The 12,666-nt window shown below is 40.1% G+C and overlaps 2 protein-coding genes across 2 annotated transcripts; one reads left to right on the top strand and one right to left on the bottom strand.

Moving 5' to 3' along the window:
- Nucleotides 1–829: 829 nt before the first annotated feature.
- rtn2b (reticulon 2b) lies at nucleotides 830–5,129 on the top strand. Its single transcript, XM_077546692.1, has 7 exons — nucleotides 830–1,082; nucleotides 1,897–2,104; nucleotides 2,460–2,598; nucleotides 2,687–2,756; nucleotides 3,359–3,405; nucleotides 3,495–3,553; nucleotides 3,644–5,129. Exons 1-7 carry the CDS (start codon nucleotides 1,070–1,072, stop codon nucleotides 3,744–3,746), a joined length of 639 nt encoding a protein of 212 aa, XP_077402818.1. The 5' UTR covers nucleotides 830–1,069; the 3' UTR covers nucleotides 3,747–5,129.
- Nucleotides 5,130–6,310: 1,181 nt separating this feature from the next.
- Nucleotides 6,311–10,833, bottom strand: LOC144036227 (uncharacterized). Its single transcript, XM_077546693.1, has 3 exons — nucleotides 10,567–10,833; nucleotides 8,714–8,816; nucleotides 6,311–8,623 (listed from the first exon to the last, which is right to left on the bottom strand). Exons 1-3 carry the CDS (start codon nucleotides 10,674–10,676, stop codon nucleotides 8,459–8,461), a joined length of 378 nt encoding a protein of 125 aa, XP_077402819.1. The 5' UTR covers nucleotides 10,677–10,833; the 3' UTR covers nucleotides 6,311–8,458.
- Between the last annotated feature and the right edge of the window lie 1,833 nt (nucleotides 10,834–12,666).

The raw sequence follows: 12,666 nt of genomic DNA on the forward strand, positions 1-12,666 counted from the left end.
ACCATGACAAAAATATTGTACAGTGTAACAGCTGTTTTGATCTCTCTGTTTAAAGCAAACAAATCTTCCCACTCCCTTTTTTTTTTTTTAATTAACAAACCTATGATCTCCTATTGTCTCCAATGTCCAAAGGTGTACTGTAGGCTACGTTATAAAATGAACCTGCAGCTGTCACTGTGTAAATAGAAGTTTTGAAGAGAATTTACAATTTAAAAAATCTTGAAAGCTTGAAACAGGCCCCACTTCCTCTTTTCATTCTTATTCTTTCAAATGTACAGTGTTAAACAAAATAGTGTGCTGCTATCCAGTGGCCGACACTGGAATTCCACTCCAAGTAAATGGGGTCAAAACAGAATTGAATACAAGAAGACAATAAAACCAAATAAAGAGTGATATTATTTTAAAAATCAGTGCCATAATGGCACCAACAGAAGCATGCTTTAATGCTTTTATTGACACAATTCGACACAAAATTGCAGCCTCAGCAGCAGAATATTTAGCGTCAATCAAATTGCTCTGACGTCATCACTGTAGTGCTCACATCCACTAGGGGGCATATTTGCACAGCGTTGTATCTACTGCTACCATACAGTATGCAGTGATTTATTGGCTTGGTGACATCATTCGCCAACAATTTCTCAGGGAATTACAATTTGTGACATCTTTATTGTGAAGTGTCTTTTTTCCAGTTTTGTCTAGGTGGCTCTCATTTTATAATTATTAAACTGGTAGCCCTAGCTATCCAGCTGCAGGAAAGAGATGGCCTTACAAAAGTCTTTACTACTGAGGAAGACAGATGAATGTTGTCTTTGACGGCCTACAGTAGGCCACCAACTGGCTCGGGGTCATAGGAGTGTCTGAAAGCTGAGGGATGAGTACATTGCTGATGTCTCAAGTTGCCAATTTGTGTGTGTGTGTGTGAATCCAAAGTGAGGCCATCCAATACGGGATAAAATTAGGCCAGGGCGTCCTAATATTGCTGACAGAGCGGGGTTGGCCAAAAAAAGCCTGCGGCGGTGCACGGCCAACAAGAAGGAAAGAGAGGAGAGCGAGCAGGACCGCCGCCGAAATGGCCAGCAAACGTAAGGAAACAATCGGTGACACAACTTTGAAGTTAAGAGCGGTCACGCTTGTCTAGCCGTCAGGTGCATGCGGAAATGGGAGCTGATTTATTTAGTGTGTGCGGAGAACAAACTTGGTTCAACTTTAATTTTATTAAGTAAAAAGTCAGGGAATGGGACAGATTTGTATTTTTTTTTCATTCTTGATGTTAATGTTGTGTGTTTGAATGTAGAATCTATTGTGCAAGTTTGTGTATAAAGCTTCACTCCTGTCCTGATAAATGTGAGTGAATGTTATAGTTGTCATTATGAGAGGAATTTTCACTTTTTATTCATGATGTCAGTGAAATATTTTTTTTATTGAGAACTATTGCATCTGTTGTGCTTTGTGGTATACAGTTTATTTATTTATGACATTTAAATCAGCAATACTAAAATGAATGACTATTATTTTTTCTTTCTCTCTAAGGCAATTTACATCAATTGAAATAAAATAATAACAGCCAAAATCTAAAAATTAGTCATTAAAATGATGAAGTTTTCCAGTAATTCCACAGTTCATTAATATGATGACAAATGATGCAATTTCTTATTAGTGCTTGTGCTGTTATGACAGACTCATTTACCTCACAATTTAGAGGTTGTGGGTTCAAATCCCAGCTTCCTGTGCAGAATGTAAATGTTCTCTCTAAGAACTCTCAAGTCAAACTAAGAGAGTTATTTACATGAACTAATAAAGCCAATTCAATTATTTTTTATTTCAGGCCGCTTAAGATAAGACATTCAAAGAAATGAGGAACTAACACATTTCATAATATGTATGTTGTTTTTGCAGTGATGGACCTGGTCTATTGGAGGAGCACGAGCAGGACCGGCTTTGTGTTCACGGGCTTAGTGGTGTGTCTGGCCAGTCTGTTCCAGCTGAGCGCCATCACTGTCCTCTCTCACATTTGTTTGGGCGTCATGTGCGTCACTTTCCCCCTGCGTCTCTACTACAAGCTGCTGGAGCTGCTGCGCTGGAACCCTGGGCTGCATCCTTTCCAGTGAGTCCATTCACATTGATTGTTTGGTTGACAAATAGAGGGATGGTAGCATTGACTAGAATGTCACTTTGGAGTGATTATTATTATTATTATTATTTTACACATTTATACTAGTATAAACACTATGCTGTACTTTGGTGAACAACACCTGCGTGGTGTAAGCAGCAAAAAAAAAAAACACACAAAAAAACCCCACTTACGTTGCAATAACCGTAGCTTCCACGGCATCAATAAATAAATAAATAAAAAACTCACCGCCAAAAAACGAAGAAGTGCTACCCCCCACACACAAAAAAGCGCCCCCCCGTGGCGCGGTGCCACACTGCCGATTGTTACAAATGTTATGTGTTTCCAGGTCATATCTGGACTACGACAGCTCTCTGACAGACAAGGAGACGGTGATGCTGGTGGAGGAGGTGGTGCTGCTAATAGCATTTGCTGTCACAGAGCTCAAACGTCTTTTTTTCATTGACAACGTGATTGACTCGCTCAAGGTCAGAGATGTTTGAAAGCAAAATATTACAAAGCACTTACTGATTTTGAACCAGGCACATTTTGGTGTGTTTTTCTTTCTTCTTTCAGTTTGTTTTGCTGCTGTACCTGCTAACCTATGTTGGCGTTCTCACCGTTGGGCTGACTCTGGTAATAGCTGGTGAGTTCAGAAAATGATCTGATTCCTTAATTAATGTATCAATTTTTTTTTTCTGAAAAATTCACCTAAGTTCCATTGTTGTGCTCAGACCAAAACCATGTCTAATATAAAAAGGCCACAAAAGGCAGTTTGCAACAGTGAATAAGTAGTCCAACCCAAGACACCCTTAGGTCCGCCCCCTCATTTGAATAACATTTCATGGAATCATGCTGACAGAGTCTATAGCATGAAATAAGTAAATATGAGAGCAGAGCCTTTTTATTGTTTTAATTTTATTTCTATATCTGTATTTATTTCCACATTTATTTTTCATTTTTGAATCTCGTTTTTTATTTTTACTTTTATTTATATAATTTTGTTGTTTTTATTTCCATTTGTATTATTTTTTTATTCAATTTTTTAATTATATTTTTATATCCGTTTTTATTTTCTCTTTTTAATTGTTTATTTATTTATTTTGTAATTTTTGGTCCTCCATAGCAGAGCTTCAATATAGATGTAATTGTCAAAGGTATCAGTCAGGATAAGGACTGATACCTTCACTGTATTGAAAAGTGTGTCAAATTGTCTCATTAGTTGCATCAATGATTTTTGTGTTACAGCTGTCATCGCTCTGTTTTCCTTTCCTCTACTCTACAAAAAACAGCAGGTAAGATTTGAATATACTCATTGGCCACAACATTAGGTACACCTGCACAGAAATCTGTTCTAAATATACCCCCCCTGTCATAATGCCAGGTGAGGATAAGGAGGATTGTCAGAGCTTGGAAAGCTTTTGAGAAGAAGATCAAAACTTGGTAAGTAATGTTACAAAATTAGTTGTCACATGCCTCATTACAGTACACAGTAACTAATATACTTTGTTATGGTGCTTTGTTTTGTATCAGGTGCCTCGGGGTGTACGATGCGGTCAAATCGGCTCGAGCACAAGCCGCTGCCTCAAAACCTGCTCCTACGCCAGCCTCCAAACAGAAAGCCAAGGCAAAGTAAACAGCTCGCGCAGGATGTTTAGCTGTAGTCAAAATGACGGCGGTGGCGGCCGTGGTGCCGCATCCTCCGTCAGTCCACCATGACGTTGGTTTTGGAGCACCATCTAATTGATGCTGACAGCTGAGACAAAGCTGCTATTCATTAGGAGATGTGTGAGGAGAGAGGAATTTTATCAAGCAAGATACTTTGTGCGGGCAAACTGCTTCACATATTCACTTCAGTCAGGGACAGCACACACACAAGAGCACAGATTTTTTCTTTTTTTTTTGCAAGTGGCAACAGGTCTATTTTTACATTAGCACAAGCACTGTGTTCCCGTTTAGACTCCAAATTAAGCGCTGTAGCTTTTAAAAATTATTATTACTACTACTACTGACGCCATTTGAAGAAAACTGACATGAACCTCACCTGCCAATCAGCAAAAATAAATAAATAAATAAATAAAAACCCCAAAGTTTATTAAAAAAAAAAATGAAATAATGACATAAATAGAATTACAGGCAAAGTTTTCGTCACACTTTGCATCGATTGAATGGCTATTGTGCTGTTGCCCGCCTTGGCCACCAGGGGACAGTATAGAACAAACGGATGGTACTATTATATTGAATGTTTATACGTGTTGCTGCACTGTTTGAGTTGTGTTAGCATTAGCATTAATCGAGCGGACTCATTTCTATTCACTTTGTTATCAGCTTTTATTGTTTGTGCTTCTACTATTAGCCTACATCACTGGTGATGAAGACAGAAAACAAACAGTCTGTTCAAGTTGAGCATGCAGAAGTTCATTGTCAGAATCATGCACATTTAAAATAACATCAATTTGTAATTTGTAGTGCAAGTTGAGGGCCAAACTACAAAAATGGGGTTCTCTTTAGCTGTGACTTGTTTTATTGATAAATTATTACTGTTGTGCAAAAGTATGACACTGATGACCACTGTACTCAAACTAACATGTCTTAATGAGCTAATGAAATGTGTACTGCAGATAGACAAAAACAAAAACTAGTAGTTACTCTTACAGTAAGTAAAAATGAAAGAATACATGGAGTCGGTTTCAAATTTAAAAATAACATTTGTGAGCTCACCGGCTAGGACATGCAATCTATTACGTTGTAGTTCGCAATGTATCAAGTGATGTGTGCCAACACTTACGCAAAGCTATCTGTACATTTGATATTTCATTGTAGCTGTGAAATGTAATGTGTTGGAACTGTGAATCTCACACCCCACATTTAACAGATAAAAGACAAACAATCTTCGCTGCATCAACCAGAATAGCAGGAGTCTTTTTCTGTTGAGTATAGCAGTTTTTATACAAGGCATTTATGAAGAATCAACTTTAAAAACAATATTGGAATCAGTGCATTGTTCTTTTTGCCCTTCTTTCTGTAATAAAAAGCAATAAAAAAGTGTAATACTGTATTTGATTCTGACCTAAGTAGACTATTCATGTTGTACAATCCATCTATCCATCCATTTTCCTGACCTCTTATTCCTCACAAGGGTCGCGGGGATGCTGGAGCCTATCCCAGCTGCCTTTGGGCAGTATAGGCGGGGTACACCCTGAACTTGTTGCCAGCCAATCGCAGATGTTGTACAATTACAATGGTAATTTATTAAATAAATAAATAATTTGACATAATAATAATAATAACAACAACAACAATAATAATAAAGATTAAGAGATGAATTTTATGGATTCTCCTTCAATTTGGGATTGTTTGGGCCGTGGCCTGTACACAAACATCATCACCAAAACATCTTCTTCTTCTTTTTGTTTAATCGTCTGAAGTAACTGTTTCATTTTTTAATTATGTCAGTAAGGATGGTTATTTATTTATTTTTTGTCTTACATACTTCGCAATTTGATGTAACACCAAGCGTGATGCTTTAGTTTAAATCCTGGGAAGTAAGATATTTTGTTTTAAAGCTCTCGAATTAATTCAGTATGTATTTCGACGTTGCTGATGACGACACGACGTAATACTTTTTTTTTTCTTACAGTAAAACAACGATAATTAAAAAAAAAAAAGTCATATTGTTTTTAACTGGCGACAATGGGCTTCTATTCCATAAAAATATCTACAACAGAAGCAATTTTTTTTTATAATAAACTGTCCTAGCTGTTGAGTGATGATGAAAGGTATCGGCTGTTGTAGTCCTTCATGGAGCCACTGAATGTCGCTGTTGGAAAGCGTCAGTATGGGAGGCAGGCGGGGCTCACACAGAAACCGCAAACTGCACGCACACAAATGGATGCTGGCGGTGACGGTCGCGTTCAATATGAGTGCAGCGCCATTAGAAAAGTGCCCTTTGACTCCTCAGTTAGCCACGAAGTCTTCTACATCTATACACGATGTTCCCACGCGTAGCAATGCAACACTGTCACTCACAGAGCGTACAATGTGACTATTACCTTGAAATGGAATCCCAGCACACTTAATCCAGAGTTCAAAAATTTATTGGATGACGAGATTTATATTCTTGCTTCCCTGCTGAACTCTCACTCCTTGGAACTACTTACAAAAAAAAAAAAAAAAAAAAACGGGTGGTCAATTTAACACTCCACAATGTTGGTTATTAAAATTAATTAGCCCCACTGTTACGCCACAGTGAGACACTTTTAAAACGGCTCATTCGCAGACGCATTTTCAGAAATAGGCAGATGAAACATTTACTTGGTTCATGATGATGTCACACTTTATTTGTGGGCGTGCACTCCAGAGACTCCACTATTTATCCACAAGCAATTAAAAAGTACATTTTCCATATGTCTCATTCCAAAATTAACAGACACACTCCAACATCTTGTAAAAAGTCTTCCCAAAAAGTGGAAACTATAGCTGCAATACATTTAATTTTCACTTCTAGCAGCTATAAAAGGAAGTGGTTCTAATACTTACTAAGTTTTAGTTGTGTTGTGATGCGGAGACGGAGAGAGGCAGCACAGAAATCGGATAGTGGCTGAAATTTCGCTTTAATCGTCTATTTAAAACCAAAAGAAACTAAACCAAGATGGACGCCCCCGCGCAAACACAGCCAAAATTACGGGTTCTCCAGAGGGACAAAAAGTAATAAGGCGCTTGTGCTATTAAATTAAACTGCACAAGGGCGTCACTCTGTGGCAGTCTCTAGTTACTACCTTACACATACATTAACTTGTCGCATCTGAGTACGTCAGTAAAACATCCCTAGCATATTGCTATATGGACAAAAAACAACAACAAAAAAAAAACAATGTTAATATCCCCCTGATATGTGCATTCAACAAACAAACCTTCTCAGTTTCTTCTGTTAACCTTAGCAGTGTCAAGACCAAAAAATAGCACCCAAAAAAAAAAAGACGGAGATGGAAATCACTTCACAGTTTGCATCACAGTAAGTACAGATGGTCTCAGAGGACCTCGGCAGTTGCAATATGTTTTGGTCTGATGATACGCATCAGGATGCAGCAGTAGTGACGACACAACAATTAAAAGCAATGCTTGTCTTCAGGCACCTGTTAGAATATTATCATTTCTATTATTTCATGCGCTCGTGCAAGCCACATAGGCCGATAAGGAGCTGATATTGGCGGATTTGCTGTCATCAAGGCATCATTTGGATATCAGTCCAGAAATGATTGGAGTTGGAATTATTATATTTATGTGTGCTATCTGGTTACATATTTCAGATTTTATTCAATATTATTATGACCACATTATGCCGTTCTGTAAAATATAAATAGGGCCCTCTGAAAAGAAAATTGTCCGATCGCAAACACAAATATTAGCTTATTGTGTTTTTTTGTATCTTTGGGGTCAAAGTGGCATACAGTATTTTCCTACTTTTCATGAATGCAGCATTAAACAAGCTAAACCAGTGCTTCCCAACAGATGCCACGGACTTCCCACTTCCGGGTTTCACACATGAGCGTCGTTTCCGGCCACTGATGGCCGCGTTCCAACACTCGCACCCCAACCCTGCGCCCCCGAACCGCGCTCGGGAGCGTGCAGGGCGCCTCAACTCTCTAAAATGCTTCGGACAACTGAAACAGACACATTACACACTCGCACCCGTCAACGGGAACGCGTAACCGAGGGGCACAAAGGCGGAAGCTCAAGGACTGGGACGCAGCCCACACGTCGCAAACAGGAAACAAAGCTGATGTGTGAAAACCAGGAAGTCGGAAATCCCGCCTCCTCCGAGGCATATACCCCATTGTGCTGGGATGCATTCAGGTGCCATGAGAGATCAGCAGGTGTGCTGCAGGAAATGATCCATTTTCAAATTATTTTCATTTACAAAAAATAAAAAATACAATTAATATTTACTCACTACAAATGTACAGTGTCTTCATCTATCTATGCAAGTGAGGTATAGTGACAGGAAGAACAATTAAATGTTCTTCCAGTAGAAAGCAGAAGGCACAATTGATTGAAAAGATGACTTAACAGGCCCGCGCATTACACAGAGTAATAACATTTGTGAGTAAATTCGGACGAGATCGAAACGAAGGACCCGACTTAGAAGTTTTTGGCGATACAAGACTGATTTTGCGAGCCTAAACTTGAGACAGAATTGTGGCAATGAACTTTTTTTTTTAGAATTAAAGTTTGGCCCCGATGCTTCCAATGTTTCTTCGTCTGGACTGACGGCTTGGCGCACAAGATGCAAGCTATGAGAGCTTGACGGGGTTCAAAGCAAGCAGCTGCGGGTGATGTTGCGTCACATCACACGTAGTGTTCACGGCGGTTGATGTACACCCGCTCCGTCCCGCTCTGATGACAAACCCACTCCAGGCGTCCCGTGGGACTTCGTCTCCCCGGTGGTCCCTCCTCTGCCACGGGGGGTCGTCGCCTCTCGGTGGCCTCGTACCTGCGCTCGGCCCTGCGGCTCTGCATGTGGACATCCACCGGAGATGTAGTACGCGTGGGGGAAGTGCCATCAATGACGTCACGGCGAGGACGAGGAGGGGGGAGCGTTACCTGACACAGCCAGGCCACCTGGGACGCATGGACGCCCAAAGGAACAGCAGGTGCTCGCTCGGAGTAGGGAGGAGGAGGCTTGTGTGTCGGAGGAAGATCAATCCTTCAGAGGATGACATATGATAAAGACATAAAAGAAATGTCCAGTGGAAAATGATTTCTTCCTATGTTGTGGAATAAACGTTTTTGACTGGGCTAAGTCGTTTGAACGTAGCATTAAGCTACGTAGGCTAAATGCTAAAAACATTTTTTTTTTTATCCCATAATGCCACGGGGTATTGACGTGCACACTTGATGGTGGACAGAACGAAGCTCACCAACAGTGACAATTAAGTAAATAAGCATTTGGTTCGACATTTCTCAAACATTAACGCATCAACAATGTTTACCTACTTAATTTTCATTGTTGGTGAGCTTCGTCCTGTCCTCAAAAAGTAGCTGTAGTGCACGTTTGCGCATGCTCAAGTTGTGGCATTATTGGAAAACAAAATGTTTTAAGCATTTACCCTTTGTTTTTGTTTTTTTTTGTCTTAAATGTCGCAATTTTTTTTTCAAATTTTTTAAAATAACAATTATTCACTAAATAAATTGAATACAATTATATGAACTACATACATAAACAACAAAGAGGAGAGAAATAATGAAATAAAACAACATTAAGGGGAAAATAAGCCAGTAAGTAAAAACTAAGAAATATTGAAAATATTTAAATGAATACTGTTTAGCAACTGCTTTCTTAATTTCAGAATCAGATATTAAAAGTAATAAATATCCGACTCATACTTTCCAAAAAACAGGTTTGAACTTTGCAAGCTTATATTGTACCAATATGTTCAAACGACTTTTATCATTTCGTTTGAACAACTTTGCAGTACGTTCGAACAACATAGCCCAGTCAAAACTGTTTACTGTACATTGGTTCTATGTTTCCATAGCATTTTGAAAGTCACAAAGTATAATAATCTTGAGGGTCACATTTCAAGAGACCCAACTGTCTACTGGTTTATGTGCAAATGTTCGGACACTTATTAATATATTAATTTGAGGTCTTCCGGTGTTCATTCTGGTACATTTTCATGATAACAACTGTTAAGTTGTTGCCTGGTATAAATAAAGGATAACTGAGCGATTCTGACGAGGACACCAAAAGCACTTCATATCGATATTGACCCCTTTTGTTAACATTGACTTTGCAACGTGGAACGTTTTTTCTCTTTCAAGATGCCAGTTGATACTTTTCTATACACGCTTATGTGTGATGGAGGAGAGTGGCGACTCCTGCCCTGCGGTCCCACCGGGACATCCGGCCACAGTCACGCTTAAGATGCTAACTTCATTACAGCACTGCAGGATGCACAGTTCTGCAGTGTCACACTTTCCACCTTGAATTGCTTTTTTTTTTTTTTTTTTGAGTCAAATGTAAGCCCCGGATGAATATGGAGTATATCGTTAGATTTACTCCAGTGACAAAACGAAATGCCATTCATTTATTTAGCCATCACTTTCTTCTACTTTGGCGGGCAAGTACGCAAGGACACATTAACAAAGATAAATGAGAGGAATCGACCTGTGACCTTGCACAGACATTCCGGTCCGTAGGTTACAAGTTGGAGCAGCGGCGTGGACTTCAATAATAAAGAGAAGCTTAATTAATCAAAACAAGTCCTCAAGCACTTAGCCTCAAGTTTGAGTGTTTTTACATGAGAAGAAATGCACAAAATCTGTTCACAATGTTCTTTGGCACCCCAGCGGTGAAAGCGAACGCGCTGACAGGCCTCAGCCACGGCTCAAGGGGAATCATTTTTCATCAGTCATTTTTTTTTTTCTGGTTGAGTCAGATTTCTTTGACTTACACTTTGTCCGAAAAGGCCGCCGGCGGGGTCTTGCGGGCCGTGACTAGGACGATGATGAAGACGGAGATGAGGAAGAGAGCGAGGACCGCGCCGATCACCGCCCCGGCCATGGCGATGGAGTTTGACCTTTCGGCCCGAGACTGTTCTGGGAGGAGAAAGACACTTTGAGTGGTCACAAGAGCTGCCGTCAGATGTGGGCAAGATGACGTGATAGATAACCTTCTGGAAATGAGGAGAAAGTCAAAATGGAAAATGTATGTATGCCTGACAAAGTCAGTCTTTATATTCTTTTAACTTTATAAAAACGAAATATGATTCATCCCTTTTAGCTTTCCCATCTATAACTTTTTACACTATATTACACAAATTGCATGGACCCCTATCATTTCTTGCACTAGTGCCCCTTCCAAAATGTTTATTTGACCACATTTTGCTCACCTCCATCACACCCTCCCTCCATTGTGTGCGTGGAGCTTAAATACCGTTGTAATGTCTGCTGAATTAGCTTTGTTAGACCATATGCTTGCATACCCCCCCCCAAAGGGATTAAGGCTTAACGGTGATTAAGATGCATTCATGTCACAGGCCGGCCCCCAGCAGGCCTGTGTAAAACTGCGAGTATGACACGCACAGCCCGCAAGGCCGACGGAGGACGAAAGGTGACAGGAGCAAAAGTACACGTTCAAGGGTCAATTACAGTTGATTTAGCCGTGGAGGTGGAGAGGGGATCAATAATGCGCCGCAATGAATCTTAAATACCGCTTCCATCATGACGCACGCGGACAAGTGTGGACTTTGGAGCGTCCTCATGCCCACGTGCCCTTCATCTCGTCCTCCACCCGCCGCCGCCGCCGTAGCCGCTTCACCCTGACGGCGGCTGAACTACGACACGGGCCGCGTGGCTGGATCAGAGCGCCTTTAAAAATGCAGCTCGTCAACCTTCCCGCTGTAATGCGCGATGACTGACCTTCGCTGAGTGGCAGAGGGAGAGCGGCAGCAGCTGCCGACCGGGTCAAAAGGTCATTGGTAGTTTATCTGAATCAAATTGAGTTTCTTCTGTCCCATTTTGAATATGCAAATAAGATCACTATAGTACTAACTTTGGATGTACTGTACTTTTTTTCTTTTTCTAGTAAGCCGCCAAGGGTCTTTTTTTGTTGCTGTGGCCAAATATGGTTCCGTGTACACTCTAAAAAGAAAATTGTTGAACCAACTTAATTGAATTGCGTCAAGTGGTAAAACACAATTGAATTTAATTAATTCAAAATTAATATATTCAGTTTAATGAACTCAAGTGATTAAACTTAATGACCTCATAATTGATCACATTTAATATATTAACTTGGATGAACCTAATAAAATTTTGTGTTACAGATTGAAGCAATGAAATTAAGTTGGTTCAACGATTCTCTTTTTAGAGTGTAGCTTGTGTTTAACTTACGGGCATTTTAGTGTCATTGGGGAAGTCAATCCAAAAATGTCCTTTACAAACTCACTAGTCTAAACACGGCCTTCTGATTAATATTGTGTTTGTGTAATATGAGTTTAGTAGCAAAATCCACCCGTTTTGATCCTCGTCCGGAAGCGGCCATTTTGCCACCTGCTGTCGACTAAAAATGACATCACTGTTGCGCAGGGCTCGGGTAACAACCAATCATGGCACAGTTTCAGAAAATAGATGAGCCATGATTAGTTGCTCAGCTTCAGAAAACAGGGTGAGCCATGATTGGTCGTTACCTGGGCAACAGTGACGTCATTTTCAGTCGACGATAAAATGGCGGCCCCGAGATTGATTAAAAACAGGACTCTTGCCACTTAACTCATGTTCCAAACACAATATTAACCAGACTACTGGGGCTGCATAGAATATATTGTCAATATTTGTTGGGGGTGTTGACTTCATTAAGTAAAAAAAAAAAGTATTTGTCAGATCTTTTTTCTACTTAATGTTTGAGGCAACGTAAATCGTTGACGGTAAAGAAGCAGACTGAAATAAAGAGAATCCAGGGAGCAGGTCAGGACAGTCCCATCCCCCCAATCCTCAACAGCAGGGTCAAAGGTCACACAACCCTGTGGAAGCAGATGCTGTCATCATTAGTG

Source organism: Vanacampus margaritifer, chromosome 16, assembly GCF_051991255.1.
Source record: "Vanacampus margaritifer isolate UIUO_Vmar chromosome 16, RoL_Vmar_1.0, whole genome shotgun sequence".
Classification (NCBI taxonomy): Eukaryota; Metazoa; Chordata; class Actinopteri; order Syngnathiformes; family Syngnathidae; genus Vanacampus; species Vanacampus margaritifer.